This window comes from Pangasianodon hypophthalmus, chromosome 10 (genome assembly GCF_027358585.1).
Source record: "Pangasianodon hypophthalmus isolate fPanHyp1 chromosome 10, fPanHyp1.pri, whole genome shotgun sequence".
NCBI classification, from domain to species: Eukaryota; Metazoa; Chordata; class Actinopteri; order Siluriformes; family Pangasiidae; genus Pangasianodon; species Pangasianodon hypophthalmus.
Window position 1 is genome coordinate 11,864,917 of NC_069719.1, and position 24,978 is coordinate 11,889,894.

At 37.7% G+C, this 24,978-nt stretch overlaps 2 protein-coding genes across 2 annotated transcripts; both read left to right on the forward strand.

Annotated features, from left to right (window-relative positions):
- Positions 1 to 508: 508 nt before the first annotated feature.
- On the forward strand, positions 509 to 13,409 carry tmx4 (thioredoxin-related transmembrane protein 4). The gene is made up of 8 exons (XM_026934184.3): positions 509 to 908; positions 1,292 to 1,407; positions 5,757 to 5,802; positions 6,475 to 6,603; positions 6,763 to 6,808; positions 7,702 to 7,803; positions 8,243 to 8,306; positions 9,835 to 13,409. Exons 1-8 carry the CDS (start codon positions 727 to 729, stop codon positions 10,065 to 10,067), a joined length of 918 nt encoding a protein of 305 aa, XP_026789985.1. The 5' UTR covers positions 509 to 726; the 3' UTR covers positions 10,068 to 13,409.
- A 145-nt stretch (positions 13,410 to 13,554) lies between these two features.
- hao1 (hydroxyacid oxidase (glycolate oxidase) 1) lies at positions 13,555 to 23,170 on the forward strand. Its single transcript, XM_026934183.3, has 8 exons — positions 13,555 to 13,751; positions 16,300 to 16,451; positions 18,107 to 18,362; positions 20,568 to 20,743; positions 21,745 to 21,836; positions 22,235 to 22,393; positions 22,493 to 22,562; positions 22,712 to 23,170. Exons 1-8 carry the CDS (start codon positions 13,570 to 13,572, stop codon positions 22,777 to 22,779), a joined length of 1,155 nt encoding a protein of 384 aa, XP_026789984.3. The 5' UTR covers positions 13,555 to 13,569; the 3' UTR covers positions 22,780 to 23,170.
- The last annotated feature ends 1,808 nt before the right edge of the window (positions 23,171 to 24,978 follow it).

Here is a 24,978-nt window from a genome sequence, read left to right on the forward strand (position 1 = left end):
AAAAAGACATCTTAATTAATATACATTAACTAAGAATATATTCAAAATACGCAGTATACTATATAACCAAAACTACAATTTAATTATATTTAATGTCTAATATCTATTATGAAAATAAGTAATTTTCCAACCTATCAGAACTGTGTAAGTGTTGCCTATCAGATGATTATTTGCTTTAAAATGAGCTTTACTGTCCTCTGTTGTTGTTCTTGTTGCATTTAATGAACATGCTCTTTTTTGTGGTGAATGGTGAGTTCACCAGGTAAACTAACCATCTAACCATAGTAATAAGAAGGTAGACATAAAAATAGTCCTGTTTTTGTTTTAGATTTATGAACCATGTTAACAGAAACACACCTCAGTGGCCTTGAATTTCAGGCGATAAATAATAATACTCTTCATACAGAATAGCTAGATCTGCCAATGTGGAATAATGAGGAACGTCAATCATTTTCCTAGCCAATCACAGGCGGACGGGGGCGTGGTTTGTGAAAACAACTGGAGGATTCAAACGGAAAGTGGCGCGTTTGGTGAAGCTTAGGCGGGACATTCTGCTGACAAACAAGAGACAGGAGCCCTTACAACCAACCGGATAGCACCATATTCGGTGCCAAAGTAACCAGAAATTTGCGGAAGGCGTGTAATACTGACACTACAGTCTGCCTTGAAAAGGAGGGCGAGGAAATTCAGGTCTCTGACAATCATACGAGCGTGTGTGCTGGCAATATGGCGGGGCAGAAGCGTCCACGGCAGCTGAAGCTTTTAGGAGCTATGGTGTGGTTCGGTTGTGTTTTAACTGTTTTAGCAGTCCAGCTTCAGCATGTCAGTGCTCAAACCGAAAGCAGTGTGTTGACAGTCGCTGACTCCAACTGGACCCTTATTCTGGAGGGCGAGTGGATGTTAAAATTGTGAGTAGTATCATGTGTTGCAGTGTTTTATTAGAGCGACCAGGTCATTCTTCAGCAGTATTAATCAATATTACACTGACAGTGCGGGTTTAATAAGGGACAGCTGTAGCTTTTGACACGCCACGCCCACTGTGGCACTGTTCATCTGTCTGCACAGAGCGGAAGTCATGTAGCCTGGGTGAAAGAGCTTTATAACACTGATACATTTTACTGCATATATGACTGTACTCATGCAAGCACTGTACACAAGCGAGCTAGCATAGAGTGCTAGCTAATGTAAGTCCCATGTGTGCATTTTAGCTAGCTAGTGCTAATAATTGTGCAGTTGTATAACTGGAGAACATTTGCAGCTAGTGGTAACAGTGCTGTTTATCTGACCTCAGCTACGCCCCGTGGTGTCCAGCGTGTCAGCACATTCAGGCGGACTGGGAGGCTTTCGCCAAACTGAGCCACAGCCTGGGAATATCAGTGGGAAATGTTGATGTCACACAACAACCAGGTTTGTCATTTATTGTCCTAGCGGTTTTTGCAGACAGCGTGGAAATAATAATAATAATAATAATAATAATAATAATAAACAATACAGGCTTATAGCAGGATAATAATACAGGCCTCTGTAGTAGCAGCACAGCTACTGAACTGGGTGACTGGGGTTGACTGTGTTGCCAGATTGGTATGTTTAACTCTTTTACACTCAGGGGAAAAAATTGGAACAAGGTGTTTTTTGCCTAAAAAAAGCATTGCAAGTTAGGACATACAGAACTTCTGAAGTGGCATAGTAGTTATGCTTTATTAATGGATAGCCACGAATTAATATTTGGAGGCCAAGAGTTAATATTTTTTTGTACCCACCACTGAGTATGTCATGTCCAGGAAGTATTATGTTGTGGTACGCCAGATTGGTACGTTTTACTCTTTTACACTCTGGGGAAAAATTGGGCCAAGGTTCCTTTTGCCACAAAAGTGTTGCAAGTTAGGACATACATAACTTTTGAAGTGACAAAGTATTTTATTTTATTTTTTTTAAGGCATAGCCATGAATTAATATTTTGAAGCCACAAGCTAATTATGTTATGGCCACGAAGTATTATGTTGTGGCCATGAGATACCAAAGTCATGGCAATGAATTGTGTAAAGCTGGATTTACATGGTACGATTGTTTCCACAGACAAACAATCATACAAAGTTGGGACCTCCTGATCCCCTGAGGTGACATGGTGGTTATTTTTTATTAAGGCTTGGCTATGCGTTAATATTCAGAGGCCACAAACTAATTATGGCAAAAATTCTGTTGTGGCCACAAGATACCAAACTCATCAACACCAGCAGTTGTTTGAAGACAGGTTCACACTGTACAATTTTTGGTTTCGGTTTTCCTGTAGCAGACAAAAATCACACATCGTAAATATTTTCTTTGGTTTTGAGTTAAGATCAGTGATCTTAGAACGTGTCCAAACTAGTGTCATTGTGACCAAACACAACAAAGTTCTGGCAGTGTCAGTAATTTCTGAGTTTTTTTTAAATCTTTCTGCACAATACTCATCTAAAAGCCACCAATAGGAGGATGGCATAGGATGACCGGAAACTCATGGGGCAGCCACAAATTTGGTAGTGGCAAAATGTAAATGGAACATGCTAAAGGAAAGGAAAATATCGGTACGTCCTGAAGGTCACATTGAGGTATCTTTCTGTTTTCGTGAGCCCATTTTCTGAGTGAGCCTGATTGATGACATAAGCAGAACACAGTAATCTTTAATCGCAGGTCTGTTGTTAGAGGATCTTCATCGTATAATCTGACATGGAGAACACATTATCGCTTAGCCTGTTATAGAATCCAGTCAAGATTTGATTGGGATCATCTTGTACAGTGTGACAAGTAATAAAATTAAAAGACCACTGTAACTGTGCAGTGTAAACAGGCATTGCATGAGCCACGAACATGACATGATATGTTTTGGGAGCATCATACTTAATACATGGCCTCCTGTTTGAGGAAAAGTATTTGGCAGGAGTGTATTTACTTAAGGTGATGCTGTATCCATGTCACTTTCCAGTATGTCTTTATGCCTCATTCCATAATGTGTGATCTTATCAGTCATCCCAAGCTTAGGTTCCTGTGGCCTCAGTGGCTAATTCAACTGATTTCTCTGTGTTTCTCTCTTTCTCACTCATTTCAAAATACTATACTTGCCACAAGTTAAATACTTTGTTGCTAGGAAATAGGGTAGTAAGCTAACTCGTGGCAACACCATTTTTAAAAATAACCACCAAGCCACCTCAGTGGATCTAAAAGGACCCACTTTGTTAATACACCCAACACAGCCTTCTTTACAGCCTGTCTATCATCTGTGGAAAGCCAATAAAACAGAATGGAATACAACTGTAATGTCAGTGTATCTTTAAATTTACCCTAATGTCTTATTTGATGTTGAAATAAATGAAAGGAAAAGCTGTTTCCTATGTTCCCCTTATGTTACATGCTTTACATGTTTGATGACATTTTATTCAGTGCTAAATTAAAAATACAAATTTTCCTGCACTTTTATATCACAATACTTGAAGATGTCTTCATGATACACAATTGCGATGTACAATTTTGCTATGGTTTTGCTAACAATGCACTAACACATGCCACTCAGCTCAGAGATTTATAGTCCAGCATTTATAAAACATTATTTCTCAAAGAAAAGGTGGGTAATTTTAATTCCATCACAATATCCATATCATATCATATATATATCATATCATATTGTTTGTCGCTATCCTAGTATACTGTTGTAACTCGATATGTTTAGGATCAGGATTACTTGATCATCCCCATTAACAATAGACTACTCAGTCATGTTTCCATATAGCTCCAAGTTGTGTGCATAGTTTAATAATTATTTGTGGCCAGAGACTTTGCTGTATGAACTAATTTGTCACGTAATGCCGTAATATTTAGTGGACTTGCAACTTAAGGACATTGTTGATAAACATCTGTGCACATGCATTATTATTCTAGTGTTATGTTCATATTATATGACTGGCATAAAGTCGCCAGAAAAGACAATTAAGTTTTGAGTCACAGTTTGAACGACAATCATTGGTCATACTTGTGACAGGCTTATCATTAAAAGTCAGCATTGTGGCAATTCAGTGCTTTTTCTACATGTTTACACTTTGCAGATTAATTTGCTGAACAGTGATAGAATTTACTAAGGAATGTAGTAACAACTGCATATTGTGAGAAATCACAAGGTTTCTCTGTCACCCACTTCGAGGAGCAGATGAAGCTACTGTGACTAATTTAAACCTTCTCTATAATCACACTGTATTACTGTTTGTAGGTCATGTTTGCTGCAAACGGACAAGTGAAAAATATACATAGCCTTATTGTTGGGAAGGTTGTGTTTTTTGGCTTTTATCGTAATGGGCCTGAGAATTCTTTACACTTCATAGCGTCAGTGTCTCGTGGTACATGGACGTTGAGTAAGCATACCTCCCATTACTATGCTACAGGTTCTTTAATTTAATATATTGTTGTTAATGTCAGGCTTGTTTGGTGAGTAGACATGTGGTCTACTTATCAGTGTGTGCATCTCTAAAATAGAAAGCTCAGGTCAACTGCATGTTAAAACCAGTCTTTCAAAAGGACACTGAATAACCTTGGCAAAGACTGACCTGGGGGGAGGAGAAACAGGGGAGATGGGGAAGGACAGGGAAGGTGAATAGTTAAGGACATTTGGCATACAGATCATATGTGTGCCAAAGCAGCGCAAAGATGGCTCGTTTTGTCGTTATAAAATAAGGACAAAAAATATAATGTACATCCCACATCTGATTATGTTGATTACACTTATTCTGTGTTAAAATAATTGCTCATTTTACCACAGTGCTGGTGAATTCTTGAATCTGATTGGTCAGAAGGTGTTGATTTTATTTTTTTCTAACTGCACAGCTCTGACAGTAGTGCCGGCTGCCTGAAGGTTTATAATAACACACTTGTTCTAATATATTATTGTTTCTGTAGTGAATTCAAAGTGACTTGTATTGAAAATGCTTCACATAATCTAAGCCTAATAATAAACAAATAAAATGTGCTGTTATTTAACAAGAAAGACGTATAATTGTTAATATTGTGAAGATTTCTGTATGGATGGAGTCCTGGATGTCAGCGCTTTGATATTCAGTAAGTTTTTTTTTTTTTTTTTAAGTAACGCAAGTGATAACAGGAATTAACTTGTTTTGTGGACGTTCCACAAAATTAAATGTAACTACAGATGGTTAAAGATTAGGACAAGTTGTTCATTAATAATCAAATCACTGTGGTATAAGAGGAGTAACAGAGTTTGGGACGTGATGTTATAGAAGAATAATAGGCTGTATCACACCGCCCTGTTGTTGTTTATTTTCTTGTAACAGCACGCCCCATTGTTTTTTCCTTTTTTTACGTTTTAGCTCCATTATAATACCAGTAAAGAAATCCCAAGGAACATGTGTGTGCACATTTTGGGCCATGAGAGAAGAAAGAAAGAAGACTTCTTCCTTTTATTGTGCTCCTGCAAATAACCAACCCAAGCCACACTGTCTCTTTAAGACTGCCTCTTCCTCACTGCTTGTATAAGATGAATGTCAGAGGAGACCTCAGCTGTTGGGTGAAAATGAGACCCCTGCTACAGTTCACTATCAAAAAACTGAGTTACTTTACTCGTATTACAGCTCCACTATTGAAGCAGTACGAAACTCCCACACTCGGGAGATGAGCCTGTAGGACCTGCAGCTGCACTGCACTGCACCCTCTGCTATATATATATTTCTGTAATAACTAATTCTCTCTCCCCTGCCCTGTGTTGCTCTGTTCTGCAGGTCTGAGTGGGCGCTTTCTGGTCACCTCACTACCAACTATCTTTCAGTAAGTCTCCAGAGTTCTGACTTTTAATGTTGGAAGAGCTGACAATACTAAGCACTTTTACTGTAACTGCAGAAGCTCTTTTAAAAGAAGCCTGCCTCATCTGATAATATTACGTTTCAGATAATCGTATGCTACAGTGTGTATATAATATACAGAGAAAGTTTTTAAATGTTTTTGTATCAGATGTGTGTTTAGTCTAAATGAAATGATGCCGTGTGTGCCACAGCATGCTTCACAAACTAGACCAACTAAATGATAATGAAATTCTATTCCAACTATTTTTATTACCAAATTACATCAATTTTGTCGATTAGGTGTTGTAGCTGTACTAATTAGTGTGTGTTATGCGGTTTGGGACGTAGCCCTGAATACTCTCTGAGTGTATATTACTTGGCACTCACAGCTGTGAATCTTAAATTCAGCAGTTTTAATATGGGAAGTAGAGCTCGAACTAAGTTACTTTATGTGTAAAAGGAAGAAAATTGTCAGGTAGCACACAATGGTTCACAGAGTGTATAAACAATACATCATTGGATCACTCTCCTTAGGAGTGCAATCATTCATCAGTCTGCTTTGTTTTCACTTTATATCAGCTTGACTGCCTCTCTGTGGAATATAATCACACCTTGTATTATAGTCTGTGGTCAAGTGCTCATCTCCTGTCTATTGCAGTGCTAAAGATGGAAGTTTCAGAAGATACATGTCATCACGGACCATTGAGGATATCCAAGCATATATTGTTCAAAAAAAGTGGGAAACTGTGGAGCCGCTGCCAGGATGGAAATCGCCATCATCTTTCTTGTAAAGCATGCACTCATCTCTCTCTGCGTATCTTAATTTAGATATGTTCAAGACTCAAAGGTTCTCAACAGAACTCAGAGATGTGTTTCTAACAAATCTGAAGCCATTTGTGCTGCTGTTATCACTATTGTTGAAATATATATATTTTTTTTATTCCAGGATGTCAGGAATGGCTGGTCTGTTCCGGCTCTCTGTGTGGATTCGGGTATGATGTATTTTATTGGCTGTTTATGTAACATGTAAAGAAAAAAAAACAGAGGCATGCTGTTATAAGGGGAAAAAATGAACACCAGGGTGGTGTGATGTGGATCACTGCAAAGTTGATTATTCTCCTATAACAGCATGGCCTGAAGTTTTATTCCTCCTGTACCACAGTAATTTCCTAATGATTACAGTTTTACATTTACATTTTACTTACATTTTACCCATTTATTGTTACATTTAATGTTGAACATCTGCAAGACAAATTCGTTCCTGTTATCATTTATTTTACAACAGCTATAAACAGCCATTGCCTTTTCAATTCCTCTTGAAGTTAATAAGGGAGGGAAAATGCAGCTTGTCATGTTGCCAAGGGTCTCTGTCCTTAAACATTCCCATGGCGGAAAACATAAAGAAACAGCTGACTGTTACAAACAACTGACACTGGAGAGTCTTTCCATAAATGTGAAATAAATGTTTCCTTACAGAAACTTCACCATATCAACATTTAGATATATTTCTTAAATGACAACATGTTTTAATCTGTTTCTTATCAGCTTCAGATTTTACAGAGCATCCGCTATTCAAGTCCCTGTGAATTCGTTTTTAATATAGAAAAATAACATATTAAAGTGAGCACATTAATATAAACCTGTGACTCATATTGCAGCAGGTACTAGTGTGAGAGTTGCTGTTATAGAAAATTAATCCACAAGATTTGAGAATCAAACACAACAGTGCCATGGTATAAATACACAACAAACCCCAAGAAACAGATAATCACCTAGACTTTGTTTAGTTTGAGAATATTAGATAGCTTGAAATATGGTAATAATGGTTGGAAAGAAGTTTTTGTATCATAAAATCATCCCGGTTATATTTTTTTATCCAATTCAGCAAATCCACACATACCTAACCAACACTCTTGGCATTCCGTCATGGGGCTCTTATGTAATCTTTGCCATTGTCACGCTGTTCCTGGGCCTTCTCCTCGGCCTGGTAAGTAAAAACTACCTAAATCCAGCTGGTTGAAAGAATGAAGTTGATGTTGTTCCGTCCTATTATTTAATGAAATTGTTTCATGCGTAACTTTTCCACAGGCCCTTAAAAGTGCACTTTTAAAAGTTTTTTTTTTAAAAGTTAGTTTTTTTTTAATTTTCCTCTGCATTAACATTAGGGAGAAAATGTACCTGACTATCTCAGTTCTAATGTTCTGATAGTTCTCTTACCACTGGCAAAGAGATAATGACTTGCAGCATTAGAAATTATGTAAGAAAATAAAGGTGTTCCGCAAAAGTGTTATACAACTGTTGGTTGTGTAATCATTATCTATTGTACTGCACGTTTGGGAATAAAGTGGGTGGAACTGGAACCTTGCATTGTAGAAGAAACTTGCCAGTACTCCTAAATCTAATCTAAAACTCTGCATGTCTAACAGATGCTGGTGCTGATCGCAGACTGCATTTGCCCATCTAGGCCAAAGTACAAAGAGGATAAGACTGGTAAGATGAATAATATATATATATGCCATATATTAAGACTGGTCCAGACCTAAATTAAAATATAAATTTACATAGGCAAATGAATCCAGATGCAAGCTCAATCTGGTGTTAAAGTCCCAGCTCTTATTGTTTTTAATTAATATTATTTTGAAAGCACATGCTTTGGCTGTGCTGCTGGCATTTGATGTAAAGTAGTCCCAACCGGCAGGTGTTGTTTTCTGGGTTTTGGGCAGCTTGTATGATTTTATTTCCAGCACTGAGGTGTCAGGTTTTGTTTCACGTAAATTTGTTTGTTCTTGCTACAAAATGAAGACATTTGGGTTTGAGATCAAAAGATGAATATGAGACATTAGATCAGAATTTCAGCTTTCATTTCCTGATATTTACATCCAGATGTGTTAAACAGCTTCGAACATGACACCTTTGTGAAAGTATAGGAACAGATAGTCTTAAAGTAAAAGTAAATAACACTTAATATTTGGTTACATATCCCTTGCATCAAGGAAATGAAAGCTGAAATTCTGATCTATCGTCTCATTTTCATCTTTTGATCTCAAACCCAAATGCCTTCAGTGTGTAGCAAAAAGAAAAGAATTGGCCTTGCCATTCCAATACTATCAGAGGGGACTGTATATAAAGTTTCTTTTTCTCATTCTTATATTACATATTCAATATTTTTTCCTATCCTATGGCTTCTACAGAGGTGCCAACATCTATGCTATAGGATTTGATAGCAGAAAACTACACTTTTCTGCTTTCTCATCTAAAGCAGCAGTCAGACCACGCATGAATAAAATTCACCCAGAAGAAAGGCCAATTCCCTGAAAGAGAAAAGGACTTGGGGTATGAAAGTCACATGCTTTTGGTGGCAGTACTTTTGCTCTGCTGTGCACCAACTTATCTAGGTGAACTTTGACTTGTGAATTCGTGAGCCAAAGAAAAAAAGCACATGAACTGTGGTGTCTTTGGTTGGTGAAAAAAAAAAATTAGGAGCTGCTAATTAGCAGTCACATCAGACTTTTGTCTTTCTGTTTTTTTCCCCCCCTTTTTTTGACATACAAAGCACAGGGAGGATTGTGCTGTCTGTCACCATTTAATATCTTTCAGTATGTAGACTATATTATGGGCAGACAGGTTGATTAATTTGTTTGATTTCCTTTGATAAATGGCAGGGTAAAAGTGCAAAGACCAAGTTTTTATACTGATGCTCAGATTCAGGTGTAGAACGTTTTGTCTTGTGCAACATCTGACATGGATCAGACTGCAGACTGAATATGGACTTATTTTAATTTTGTACTAATTTTTATATATGTAAAATATCTATCTATCTATCTATCTATCTATATATATATATATATATATATATATATATATATATACATATATGCATATATATATATATATATATATATATATATATATATATATATATATATATATATATACATATATGCATATGCTGTCACCTCTGCTTATAGAAATGCACTTCCACTCTTCATACTATCCACTCATATCTCTGCCTGTCCAGTTGTACTTCAGAAATATGAAGGCTCTGAGGATGAAGTGGATGACCCTCTGACAGAGGAGAAGCATGCATCTGACCTGGACAATGAGAGCGAGCGGGTGTCTGGAGAGGAGGAGTTCACGGAGGAGGAAGGAAGCCCTGGCACTGAAGCTGCAGCTGGAAGCAGTGAGCAATCTACAGACACCTCAGTGAGGAAGAGGAAACCTCAGGGACCAAACAGTCCTGAGGCCACATAACACTTCAGCAAAGGCTGGAAATTTGAAATGCAGTTTACACCAAAATAGAGAAACTCCACAGCAAAGCTGAATGCAGCACTGTAAGTGCTGAACACTTATTTCCTCTTTCCTAATCAGTGTTTATCTACCTTATCCAGCCCGTCCCTGTTTCTGTCAAACCCCACCTGTGGATTCCAGTATTTTAGTGTGTAACTTAGGAGAAATCTTATAAAATAATAGTATTTGCTTATAAAAAAAAAAAAAAACTATTGCCAAGGATACATCATACAACATGTGACTATAATGTTCTTAAAATTAAAAAAGAAAAATAATATATAAAAAAAAAAATATATATATATAATATTATATTATATTATATTTTAAGAAATCTCCAAAAACCTGGTTAATATTTGTATTTTGCATTTAGGATGTACATATTTATTATGTACATACAAAAATGTTGCAAGTGGAATGTGTTTTTGTTTACACCATTGTTGAGTGGAAAAAAATGCAGCCTTTTTTTTTTTTTTTTTTTTTTTTTTTTTTTTTAAATAAGTGTAACAACTGAAAGTGCATGCTTTTACATTCCAGGGTATGAAACTGCTTTTGTAAAAGTTATTTCAGTGAAAGTGACTGAAGGCATCTGATGCAGAAGGCACTCTGAGTGTGAGGAGAATCATCATCGTGAATTATAGATTGTCAGCAGGATGCTCTACATCAGGGGTTTTCAAATTTTTAGCAGTCAGGGACCCATTTAACTCAACAGATTTATTTTACAAAGAGACTCTTCAAAAATTTAGGCACATTATTTAAACATGTACAATTTTGCCTGTTTACTGGAGCCAGAGAGTTTTTTACTGAACAAAATTAGAAAATCACAGACCCCTGATTATATTTTACAAACCACATTGAGAACCAGGCTTCTGTATGATGATCTCTGAGTTGTTTCATGTCTGCATAAGTATTAAAAATCTGTTTATGAAGTAGAGTCGCAATCGCCTAGCTCTGCTAATAGGTTCGATGCATTCATTAGATTAAATGAAAACTGAGACCATGTAGTTTACCATGCAGTATACAATACTCAATAAACTGAAGTATTTTAATGGTGATGCCAGGCCATTACTTTTGTTGTATTTAGGCTTGTGCGATATAGATTTTTTTCCCTGCTTGCGATTTACCATTTAAGAAAATTACAATAAACGATTTAATCGTCCAGAACCAACAGGAAAGCGGGCATTTCCGTAGGGAATGGTGTAGTAATATTCTCAGCTGTGCAATTAGGAGCTGCTTGCCGCTGTTGAGCCGAATTCTCCCCAACAGAGTTCGACTCTCCTTCATGTGCACGTGTTACGAAGTAAACATACCAGTGCTGCATATTTACTCAAGATTTCAGTTTCTGTTATTCTCATTAGATTACAGTTCAATTTTAATTTTTCTACACCGTAATCACCAGAACTACACCAAAAAAGCCCAAAAGCATTACAGTGATAGTGAATTTTATCTAATGATATGAAGACTTTGTTGGTGTGGTGTTCTACTGAATCTGACAGAATCCGTTTCACCTTTGGCATTTGCACACCACAGTAGCCTATTCCTAACATCTCATGTTCTCAACAGATGCAACAGAAATCTCGAGTAAATATGCAGCATCAGTATGCCTACTGCCTCAGTACCACATGTACCCGCAAATGGGAATCGGAATTAGGCAAACACTGGCAGTTGCAATCATGGAAAAAGCTGGATGGTGGATATTTAGGTGATTCTGATGTGCATTAAACAGTTAAAAAAAAAATCCATAATAGTAGACTTTCATTACATAATTATTTTACAAATCTAATGTCCACATGGCTGATATTTTCTCTTTTGATGCTGCTCAGTGTTTGAACATGTCTGAGTGCTGAACAGTGCAGGAGAGCAAATAAGTGTATTTAGTCACTTTCCAATTAAAATTATTAGATTTATTACTTCACTGTAGGCCTATTTCATCTTTTTATGTCCACATCTTTGTAAGAGCTTTTTTTTGACCATTTTTGCCCAAAATTTTTGGTGGCATTCCTGATAAATGTATATTAAATATATATGTTAAATATATATACTTGTCTAATGTTAGCTGAGTCGAACATACACTGATATTAATATTATTATTTATTAATAAAAGATATTAATATAATATTATTTCACATTAAAGAAATCAAAACTTTCTCCATTTAACTTGACAGAAAGCGAGGGAGCTCCAAACACCTGCGCAAATCATTCCAGATTAATATGTCAGTTGGCTCATCTATAGTTTTACTGGGGAGAAAAAGACTGCTCTTTTGGCATATTTGTCACTGATAACTCATACAAGCTTATTCTGTTGTTGTTATTATTCTGTTAAATTGCGGCGCTCCTATGAAAAAAGGTGTGTAGTGTTTGGCAGATCTGGTAATATGGCAGTGTAGTATTGTGTATCGCACAAGCCTTGTATGGATGAAGCTTAAAAATAGACAGTGTTTAAATTTGTTGGGTATTTATGGATGTTGTTATTTGTGTGTTTTTGCAACGTATTGGGACAAGTTATTTTTAGAGCAATGAACGTGGATACAATTTACAATTTGGTAGCACATAATAATTACATCCATTTCTTCCAGTAATTTTGGAGGACTTCATTGACATAGATGCAATGTTTGAGTGATGCTATGATATGCTGTTATATATATATTTTATACTATTGACTGTTGAAATTTGGAATATAAACTGTTAATCATGTTTTTGTGTCATACATATTTATACTACACCAAACACACATATTGATGACATTGCAATCTTGGAGATTAAACAGACATTCAGGTCAATGCAGTATTTTATGGTCCCACTGGTAATTTTGTGTATAATTTTTTAAATCAAATTATAATGCATGGCTAATATTATGATAAGTTTGTTCATTACCTGAAAAACTAATGTAAATCATACACATTATTTTACATTTTTTCTATTTTTTCCTTTGATTTAAAGTTGGATGGAAGTTTAGATAACGTCCTCTGAACTCAGGATGTGTGGGATACAGAGATGAGAAGAGCACTGCAATACTGTTACATAAAGCTGCAGAGGAGGCTATATAGCGAGAAGGATCTAAACCAGCAGGAATATTAACAGCCTACAACCTACACAGCAATGTGGTGCAGGATGTGCTCAGAGGGATATCTTTCCTCTTGAGGAAATATATGCCTATTAACCCGATTAAGAATTACACCTTTAATCACACATTCAATCAGTCGTAATGGGTTCCTTCTCTAGACTGCCTTTTCCTTTTTGCATGTAGAAGAATTGTGTGAAGGCACTAATGCAAGGTTGTGGGGTTCATCCTATTTTTTACACACAGCACATGGTATTGATTTTTATTCAAACAGCGTGGGTTGTTCAACCCTTTACAAGGCTCAACACCCTACAGCAACATCAGCCCTCGGTAGACAAACATTTGTTGTGAAACTCCCCAAAGTTTTTGGAGTTAATTATTTATAGGTGAGCTGTTGATTTCTGGGCAATGTTGCAGAGAGAGAGACAGATGAAGGGTCATCTCTCAGGAAACATGTCCATCAAGCCAGTGTGTGTGAGTGATTTTGAACAGCAAGCTAAAAGAATCTTACCCAAAGCAGTATTTGATTATTATTTCTCTGGAGCAGATCAGCAGGAATCACTAGCTGATAATGTAGCAGCTTTCAAAAGGTATGTGATGGTATAATGGCAAAGTGCTTGCTCTATCCAACATGAACACACAAATCACAAAATTGTGCTTTTGAAGATCAAAAATCAGGATGATCTCTGGTTATGTGGAAAATCTTTTTTCGTATGCCTTTGTGAAAATGCAGATGTAAATATCTAGTAATTGTTTCTGAGATTTGATTATTTGTTCTTCAAAGCGTGGTAAGCTGGAGTGGCTAAGACAAATGTACACAAAAATCCTTTTCATTTTCAGCTATGGTTCAATAGTAAACCTCTTGGGTTTTTTGCATAATAGGACTAATTAGCAATACTATACTTTGACTACGAAGCCTGAGTGTAAGAAATAAGAAATAATATTAAATGATTTATGAAGAATGTGGAAAAGAATTCATTTGATGTGCTCTGACACATTTGAGTCCACACTTCATAATTAATTTGACACAGTAATAAATCCTATAAATCTTAGCTTTTTTTGATGTTTTAAAAAACCTGAGTTGTGCAAAGAACAGGTAAAACCACACTATTTAATAACAGATCAATAACCCTGTGCTGCTTAGGAATTCATACAAGTTACAAGCTGGAAATCCAGTTACAGGGTATGCGTGCTACAATGCACATAAACGTCCTCTAATGGAGAGACCATATAATAAATCAAACAAATACACTTCTGTCATGCCATGTAGTAAAAGAAACTATTTCTGAATTGTTCTGCACATTGTTTTTCCACATATAACTCTTTTCTCCACTGTCATTACTAAGACAAGTAACACAGACGCATGCTGTGGTGGAAGCTGTGACATATCAAGCAGGAAATATAAACCATCACAACAAAGGTTTGGGAAATTGACTTCAGACACCAAGTTAATAACATGAGCCATTCCATTACAACATGTGTCAGTCCCTACGCATCAAAAAAATACACATCCAAACCATTTCACAGCCCTGCTTTTCTTCTATTCTTACTCTACTGTATGGATGTGAGAGGTCTCTGAACTCTTCCTTTGCCCCAGCTTTCCCCGCTGTTCTCTCCTGTGTGGGTAGTGTGATGCGCTTCAGAGTGCAACTGAGAAGAGGAAAACGCCCTAAAGCAGTGTCAACAAAAACGAAAAGCCTGTCATTATGTAGATAAACCTTGTGCTACATTATTTATAGTATAATCAAGAACAAACCATTAAGCCCGGGGTCCAGGGAGTGATTATGGAAAGTTAAAGTAGCTGTAGTTAGTCAGCTGTAGCCAGTTCACCCTGACTACATCAGCCATTAACAGTGACAGGCAACAATTAAGAGCTCTGTGGTGGTGCTCTGTTTTTCACAGTAATGTGTCTGCTTAAAACAGCTCAGTGAATTGAACCTGTGTCTCCAGAATATAGCTTTGTTCCTGCTTTATATAATGCCTATAACATCACACACTGGAAAAGTACGTAAGTGATGGGAAAGGAGATATCACAGAGCGGAAGTGGATTAACATGATGCATGAGATCCAGTGTGTATTCCCACCTCGCTCCCAGTATTCCCGGGATAGGCCCCGGATCGAACGTGACCCCGACCAGGATGAAGAGAAAAGAGAAGGGCAAGGGAAGAGAAGAAAGGAGAAAGAGATGAGAAGAGAACAGAATGGAATGAGAAGAGGAAGAGATGAGAATGAGAAGACAAGAGAAGGGGATGAGAACCAAGAGATGGAGATGAGAAGACAAGAAAATGAGATAAGAAGAGAATGAGAGGAGAAGATAATGAGATGAGAGGAGAAATGTAGGAGAGAAAAGTAGATGAGAAGAGTCAAAAACAGAATAGTTAGCTGAATCTAGAGAAGGAGATAAAAAAAAACAAGAGAAGCAAATGACAAGAGAAGAGAAGAGAGGAGAAGGAGATGAGAAGAGAAATGTAGGAAAGAAAAGAAGGATATGAGATGAGAAGAGAATAAGACAAGAGAAGGAGATAAAACAAGGAGTCAAGAACAGAACAGGATGAGAGGAGATGCGATGGAAGTGAAAGAGAAGGAAAGATGAAAAGAAGCGCAGGAGATTAGCAGGAGGTAAGACAAGCAAAGGAGAAAAGAAAAGAGAAGACAGCAGAAGAGAAGAAGATGAGAAGAGAGGGATGTGAAATGAGAAGAGAAGGGTGTGAGATTAGGGGAGATTAGAAGGCAAGAAAACAAGAGAAAGAAGAAGAGACGAGAAGAAAAGTAGTTTAGATGAGAGGACAAACGTAGGACAGAAAAGAAAGATATAAGAAGAGAAAAGTCAGAGTCAAAAATCAGCATAGTCATCTGGAACTAGTGTTTAAGAAATGTTGAAGAAAAGAAAGGATGTGAATAAATAATAAGGCAAATAGTGAGAGTGTGTGTTTTGCACCAGTAGCTTTAGGGCTTGAGTAAAAGTGAAAGGTTTGAAAAATGACCATATGAAGAGGAAAAGGAATAATGACCCGATGAGGGATCTGATGTAGTGCAAAGTAGGCAGCTTATGTACTGAGGGATGAATTACAGTGAGTCGATGATTAATGTTCCCCTGCTTCTTCATCATCAGAGTGTATTCCCTCTTTCCTGTTGTAGGTGGCGCTTGTTCCCACGCGTGCTTAAAGATGTGTCCAAGGTGGACATGTCTACAACTCTGCTGGGACAGAGGGTGAGCATGCCTGTGTGTGTAGCAGCCACTGCAATGCAGAGAATGGCTCATCCTGAAGGAGAGCTTGCTACTGCCAGAGGTGAGACATGCAGCTAGAGGACACTTCACACTGAGCAGTGGACTCCATATTGTAATAATATAACACACCACGTGGTGGAGCTCCAGGTCTGTGTTAGACATGATGTTACAGCAGGCGCTTCACCTCTTCACCACCCAAAACATGGGTGAATAGTTCACACATTGCACTCTGTTACAGCAGTCATAACAGGTATATAACCAATATGCCCATATTCTCATGTTTCTCTTACACAGTAGTCACACCAACTTCACATATGATTATAAAAGTGTTTTTATACACTTCATGTTATGCTTCACACATGGAAGTTTCACAGGAAGTCCATGTGTTTTTATTTTTCCTGTGTGGTTTTCCGACAATTCATTTATTTCCAGTAATTCATTTGTTTTCATGTGATCACATGAATGTGTTGATTATTTACGTGCTGTCACAGGTGTACTTGAGTACACTTTTTTCCACATACTTCCCACATATGATCACATACTACTCACATAATTACGTGTGAAATATGTGTGATTTTTCATAAGGGATAATCTGTGTCATGCTGCAAAGAATCTCATCCTTACATCCAGTGTTCAAATTACACAGATTCTTAAGGGTGCTGGAACCCTTTAGTTCCAACCCAAAGCTTCATAGCTAGAAAAAGATTGCAAAATTGCAATTTATCTGCCAGTAAAAATAATTCCAGGAAGTTACAAAATAAATGTGGCTGAATCATGCATCAAGGCTAAAAAAAAAATCAAGAAGTCGTTTTTTTTCCCATAACTCTCTTAATCCGACTTAAAGAAGGCAGTGTGTGCCATTTTGCCAGGTGAGGAAAGGTATATCAGATAGAATTGGCAAATATTGCCCAAGCAGAGATGTCAGTTATTACAAGTATTAGGATCCAAAAAGCTGTTCGGAGAATACAAAAGACATTGAGACAGTTATAAAGGTTTAGTGGGCATACAGGTTATTAAAGAATATTTATATCACCTTCAAAATGGATTTTCTCACCTTTAAAATGTTAACATTATTTGACCATTTTTGTTACTTGCTATACTGAAAATCATCTGCTATCAATTTCATTTTTGCCTTTATCATTTTGTCTTAAATGAATGCAAGTTTTGCACTCAACTGTATGATCCAGTTCTCAAGCGTTAATGTGTGACACTGCAAAAGAACATGTTTAGAAGCAATGTTTGAATAACAGGGGGTCAGGTGTATCTCTACTTCCAGCCTTTTCATTTCGTTTAATGGTTTCCTATATTTCCCACAATGCCATTTGACTATGTGTTGATAGCGGCACCAGTCAGAATTAGGCCCGGGTCCATCTCTACATAAAGAGACTGATGCAGCAGTGCTTTAGTGCTTTAATCTGTCCAGGTCTCTCAGCTCCTCATCTGTACACGATGCTCAAGCACAAATATCTCCATCAATGCCACTGTTTCTGTGTTGGGTTTTTCATTATTATGATATTCAACATAGCTGGAAAATGGTGAGTGAGAAAAGAAGCTCTTGCTCTTTCCTTTTTAGGAGCTAACCCTTTAGTATTAAATTGGTAATTGTGGTTTATAGTAGTCAGACATTATTCACCTATGTTTCACCTAAGAGCTTTTTATTAATATTTTTACTATAAAAGTAGCACATAACAATGTTTATTTGTCTCTTTCCTGTAGCTTGTTTGTCCGCTGGCACAGGCATGATGCTGAGCTCCTGGGCCACCTCCACCATAGAGGAAGTAGCAGAAGCAGCCCCGGCTGGCGTGCGCTGGATGCAGCTCTACATTTACAAAGACCGAGCACTGACTCAGTCTCTGGTCAGGAGGGCTGAAGAGGCTGGGTATAAGGGTATCTTTGTCACAGTGGACACACCTTATCTTGGCAAGCGACACGATGACGTACGCAATCGCTTCAAGCTGCCCTCTCATTTGAGGTAAAAGTGGAGGCAACTATGCGCAACATGTTAGTGTGCCATGTACAGGGTTTCACACCCTTTTGTGAACGTGCAAGTGGAGCGCTTACTGCAGGGCATACTGCACACAGTGCCAGTCTCCTGGTTAAAGGAATTTAGCAACTAGTGTCATACAATCTGTACCTTTGCGAAAAAAAAAAAAAAACCTTCACAGTCTCGTTTTATGCACAAAAAACAACAGAAATTTTGTGTCTCACTGATATTACATTTACAAATACACTCACTGTCCACTTTAATAGGAACATCTGTACCCCTGCTCATTCAAGCATTTATCCAATCAGTCAAGATGTTTTTCCAATCTTTAGTTATCTAATTTCAGTGAGCCTGTGCTCACTCTAGCCACAGTTTCGTGTTCTTGGCTGGCAGGAGATGTGGTCTTCAGCTGTTGTAGTCCATCCCCCTCAAGATTCAAAATGTGCATTCTGAGATGCTTTTCTGCCCATCACAGTTGTAATGAGTGGTTATTTGAGTTAATGTAGCCTTCCTGTCAGCTCATACCAGTCTGTCCATCCTCTTTGCACCATTCTATCTAAACTCTATAGACTGTCATGCAGGAAAATCCCAGGAGACCAGCAGTTTCTTAAATAGTCAAACCAGCTCAGGTGGCACCAACATCCAAGTCACTGAGATCACATTTGTTCTCATTCTGATGTTTGATATGAACAGTAACTCAGGCTCATGACCTCTATCTGCATGAGTTTATGCATTGTGCTGCTGCCACACGATTGGCTGATTGGATAATTGCATGAATAAGCAGGTGTTTCTAATAAAGTGGTTGGTGAATGTATGTATGAGTACAAAGAAAAAGATATTTTACAAATAAAAATAAACAAGTGTCCTTCACAACAACCTATATGCATATATCAGATAAATTACTTAAAAAAATAAAACCGACAACTTGTAATAAATATAATCATTCAAATGTAAGAAATATAATCGTTCAAATATAATCATTCAATAATCTTAATATTTTTGTGTTAATGTATGAATCAATTTAACATCTCATGCGTTAAACATACGCTTCCATTCATTATAGCTCATGAAATACATATATTTTATTTAATTTTGTTCAAACCCTGTTACCTCAACACACTCACCTCATCTTTAAACAGGAACTTTCACCTTCCTTAAGATCATGGGTAAAAACACAAGTAAGTTCTCTCATTCTTTATTTATTTTTTTTTTTTGAAAGATTTTAAGTTATTCATGTCCTCATGCCATTAAGCATGACATTAGTTAACCACATTAGTTGGACATTAGTTAACCACATTTTGAGTGTTTGGTAATACTATGATAAAAAAAAATAAAAATAAAAAATAAAAAAAAAACTCTACCCCGTTACTGATTTAAGAGGAAAATGCAGCCAATGTCCTCAACGAAACGTTGTAAAAAGAATTATTGTTGCCTTAGATGACATCATGAATGCATGTTTTCTTAGATTCAATGAAAAAGAATGATTTTAAAAAGTTACTTTAAGTGTTACAAGGGTTAAATGGTACCACAAACACGGAATCACACACAAGCTCTAAACCTTTTTTAGAAAACCACTTACAGTTCATGCATGTCTACAAGTATCTAATGAGAGACAAGTGTCTAATGCTGACATTCCTGTGAGATTTCTTGAAAAGCAAAGCCCATCTGAATTTTGGCCCCACACAGACAGCTTTGTTTTCTCTTGAAAACTGAACCATGGTCCCTGAGCAGGCTTACGTATTTATGGAACAGAAATCTGGCTTCTAAAACCAGGGAAACTTTTTTCCCTCACGTCTTACAGTAGATTAGCAAGTCGCTCATGGGGATTAATAGGAACTGGTTAATCTTCACTACCCCTCATTACATTAGGCTAAAGAAAACAGCCTGATGAAAGCGAAGGCTTCCTGCCCTGTGCTGCTAGGTGAATTATTGCAATCTGAAAACGAAATGAAGTTTGTGAGCAGATCATATATTTCTCAAGTGGTAGCCTACTCCTTTTCCACCAGAAATGACATGATACAGCCTTCATAGGCTTTCCTGAACTTTTTTAAGGTGCAGCAGCAGCAGCATCAACAAGGTGCTATTGAGCAGCAGTGCTACTGGTTGGCTTCATTCCCAACCTGGCTTTTTAAACACTGACCAAAAACAACATTCTGCAAATTAATGTGATTTTTTGCACTCTTTCTTTTTCAGGATGGCCAATTTTGAAACGCCTGATTTAGCATTCTCATCAAAAGAGGGCTACGGGGAGGACAGCGGCCTGGCAGTGTATGTGGCTCAGTCCATAGATCCTACAGTGAAGTGGGAGGACATTGCTTGGCTAAAAAGAATCACTTCCTTGCCTGTGGTGGTTAAAGGAGTTCTGAGAGGTGAGTGCTCCAGCTGGGAGGAGAGATTAGAGCGTCTGCGCTCATCCGTCTGCGGCCTTTGGTCTCTGGAAATGAGCCACTGATATACTGTCAAAGGGATTTGCATAATGCGATCAAAACGCAAATGATATGTGAGCTGCATGTCAGCAAGGGCGTGTTAATTAAATACAATGTGTACCTTATTTCATGGTCGGAACGATATGCAGTGAAGTTTGCAGCTCCTACACATAATGGCCTCCATATGGTTAAAACCGTTGTTATCTTTCTTCAAGATCGGCCTTTAATTTTCAGATCTTGCTGGGTCTGGAACTAAGATCACTTGGAGATGGAGTTTGTAGGTTATGATGTGGAAATAGAGAAAGTATGGTCTTTATGGGAAATGACACCATCCTCAATGGTCCATATATTCAAAAAAAAAAAAAAAAAGAAAAACTCTGATGTTAAACAATGCCAGCTATGTTAACAATTTCTAAGGCAGCCGGCAAGGAAGTATTAACAGTTTAGAGCAAAATATTACTGCTTCCTTTAAATATCTTTCTACCACAGCAGTGTTAAGCAGTCAAATCTGATTGGCCAGAAAGTGATTAATTTATAACAACAGCTTTAATAATATTGCTAACTATAATTCAAATCACAGTTTTATAAGGGTGTGCTTGTTCTAATAGACTGTAATTTCTATAGTGATAGCTCGCTCTCAGGACCTTGTATGTTTGACGCTCCACATAACCTTATGATGATAATAATAATAATAATAATAATAATAATAACAATAATAATAATAATGTGTTATTACTTAACCAAGAAAATGTATAATTTGTAATTATATGGTGAAACTTCCTGTAAAGAGATGTTTATTTAACATTTATGGGAGACGTCTTAGGTATCTGTGTTTCCTCTAAGAGCACACCCCATTGTGTTTTATTCCTTACATATTATGCAAAGAGAAACGTGTATGCTTAACTTAATGCCAACATCTTGTTTATACTGAATCTCTGCTGCAGCGGAAGATGCCAGAGAAGCTCTGAAATATGGTGTTGATGGGATACTTGTGTCAAACCATGGAGCAAGACAGCTTGATTGTGTTCCAGCCACTGTAAGTGCCTAGTGAAAGAGTAAACAGTGCTTATTCTTTAGAGATCCCCAAGCCACATGTTATCTCTTCAGTAAACAACTGTGGTCTGAAAATTACATCTCAGTTAGCGTTGCCTGGGTGTTGGTTCTTTAAGGTGTGACACGGCAGCGTGACTAAAAGCTCTGATTGTAGGTATCGCACAATTCTCATGCTGTATTTTTGTCCAATGCGTATGTTATTGGTTTATTTCATCATAGCAACCTTCATACACTGTTTATTAAATGTCAAAAGGTTTATGGAAACTAGTCTTTTTTACTGCTCTGACGTCTTTGTGGGTCATATTTTCTAGTATAGTAGTTCGAGAAAGCCAAAATGTGCATAATAAATGTGCAACACAATGTGCCTGTGTGTGAGAGCAGATCGATGCCTTGCCTGAGATCGTGGAGGCCGTGGGTGGCAGGGCAGAAGTTTATCTGGATGGAGGCATACGCATGGGTACAGATGTGCTGAAGGCCCTGGCGCTGGGGGCAAAGGCTGTGTTTGTAGGAAGACCCATCCTGTGGGGCCTGGCCTGTGAGGTGTGACAGAAAACATGGCAGCAGAACTTTTTCTACTAAAACTAACTTTAGTTTAGTTAATACAAAATTGACCACAAAAATATCTTTTGCTGTTATTAGGGTGAGAAAGGTGTCAGCGATGTGCTCCAGTTGCTACGACAGGAACTTCACCTTGCATTAGCTCTCACAGGTACCACTTTCCAGTTCCTACATACATTCATCCAAAGAATAATTATAAATACTAGCATGATAAAAGTAGATTTCTGTCATTTACTACATTAAGATCAGGTGTTACATATAATATTTAATTTTTTTATTGTTTATGTTGTTATGCAAAAGGATGCCGATCTTTGGAGGAAATTGATAGGACCCTTTTGAGAAGATCTGAGCAAATCCCAAGGCTCTGATAACCTGCATGAAACGTCAGTAAAATAAAATGTCAGTGTTCAGAAATTCTAGAATATGAGTTAAGGCATTACATAAATTAAACGGATACCAAAAAAATGATTAGACCACGTTATTTAAATCATAAGCTATCATATTAGTGTAAAATAAGCAAGAAATGTGAATTTATATCATATCAATTCTTACTGACATACTAGGAGTCATTCTTTGCCATACTTTCTTTTTATTTGTCTTGAGATACTATTAGCAACAGTAATACTGAAATTAATTTAGCCAGGTTATTATATTCAGTATTTTCTTGTTTTTAATCTAAATAATGCTCTCATATGTCTTACTGTCCTTCGATGTCATACTGTCCTTATTTCCTGACTGTATTAAATGTGACAGCATGCACTCATTGCTTATTCTGCTTCTTGTTTATTTGTTTTCTAGGTTTTTGTGTAACAGTAAGGGAAATTCATAGCATGTAGGCATCTCTGCCCTGTTGCTGCAGCATGTCTCTCATGAATATGTAAACTCCCTTGACTAGGCCCACAAGGCAAACGAGTTTGTATGAAGTTCAGGAAGGTCACCCAAACACTTTGGGATTTCTTTACTAGCTCTTTCCATGGCTGAGCCACCGCTTCTGAATGAAGCCATTATATGCATGGTTCGGTGCAGGAAAACAAACTTTGTCAGGACTCTGTTCATTAGCACCTAGCACTTTGTTTGAACCTCGTCCGTTTGCAGGGGCCACAGTGGGGAACGTTTCCCTCCTGCCGAAATCAAATGAAATGTACAGTTTATGAAGGAAGCTCTGGGGTTTTCCACCACGAGCCCGGGATAGGGATGAAACGAAAATCCTCCACGCCACATTGGACAAATTTAAGATGAGAATGTTTTTTGTTTTCTATTGCAAACATGACCTACATGGAGTAGTGTGGCACCCGTTATTGTTTAGATATGTTTGGCAGGGAGTGATATTTGACAAGGCTGTTGATTCTAACTGCAGGAGTGATGGTGTGATGGTTCAACTGAGGAAACACTAATCCTTTACCATGGCTGGTGATCATAAGTGATTATACTGTACAGACAGGTGACAAATTACAGGGGGAAAAAATGGTGATTCTTTTATGCCATGAGAGACATTTTGCTGGCATGATTTGAGTCCACTTGTCCCCTTAAAGAGTAGCGTCACTGCAACTCAGTGCAGTGTTCTGCATATAATACAAGTAATGCAAGTCAATTTGACTGATCACCTTTATCCTATGATAACATTTCTATCCTGAAAGGGCATGGTTTTTTCCAAGATGACTCCGCCCCATCCACAGGGCATGAGAGCTCAGTGAATGGTATGATAAATATGAAAATGATGTAAAACATATGGTATGGCCTTCACAGTCAGCAGATCTCAACAGAGCTCAACTGAACACCTGTAAGAGATTTTGGATTGATACATTAATGGGCACTCTGTACATCCATGATCTAACACCATCTGAGGAAATATCTTTTGGAAGAATGATGTTCATCCATCCAGCACAGTTCCAAAGACTTCCAAGGTGTATTAAGCTCTTCTGGTGGCACATGGTGGCCCAAAATCCTTTTTGTGTGTGTGTGTGGGTTTGTGTGTATACACAAAGTAGTGCTGTTGGCCACAAGCCCAGCACATATGGCTTTAGGTTTTTCCATAGTAAGGCCTGAAGAGCAAAGCTGTATGGGACAGGGTGTGCCTTGTTGAGTCTTGCGGTCGTAGTGACAAGACAGTGCCTCAGTCTCGCAGCCTACGCACCTATAGAGGCCTCAGAGCGCTGTTCCGCTCGTCACTCTGCACCTGTGTGTACTCCGAGTGCCCTTCTGCTCTCAGGCCATCGGATTCACGTCTGCAGCTCACCCAGACATGACAAAAGAGTGCTTTGGAAAAATCTCTTTTTCCTTGAGCAAAGCACATATGAATAATAGCAACCGATAAATGTTTATGACGCATTACAGCACATCTGCATGACAGTTATGCATCATTAAAAAACTCAGTTCATCATTCAGCGTGGAGACTCCAGGAGAGGGCAATGTTTCGCTTCTCAGCATCCAAAGAGATCTTATAGCAATCAAATTCATGCTCATTGTATACAACTTTGTACAGTGACCTTATCACGTTTTCTGACGTTGAGGTCTTGAATGAAAATCAACACCAGCTCAAGGCACATGAAAAAAAAAACAAGCCTGCT

Bases quoted from the DNA above. Each gene is read 5' to 3' on its own strand.
- tmx4 (XM_026934184.3), top strand. From the start codon at position 727: ATGGCGGGGCAGAAGCGTCCACGGCAGCTGAAGCTTTTAGGAGCTATG. The intron at 5,803-6,474 runs GTAAGTCTCCAG...TGTCTATTGCAG, and splicing joins TCACTACCAACTATCTTTCA to TGCTAAAGATGGAAGTTTCA. The intron at 7,804-8,242 runs GTAAGTAAAAAC...CATGTCTAACAG, and splicing joins TGGGCCTTCTCCTCGGCCTG to ATGCTGGTGCTGATCGCAGA.
- hao1 (XM_026934183.3), top strand. From the start codon at position 13,570: ATGTTGCAGAGAGAGAGACAGATGAAGGGTCATCTCTCAGGAAACATG. The intron at 13,752-16,299 runs GTATGTGATGGT...TTCCTGTTGTAG, and splicing joins AATGTAGCAGCTTTCAAAAG to GTGGCGCTTGTTCCCACGCG. The intron at 21,837-22,234 runs GTAAGTGCCTAG...GTGTGAGAGCAG, and splicing joins TTGATTGTGTTCCAGCCACT to ATCGATGCCTTGCCTGAGAT.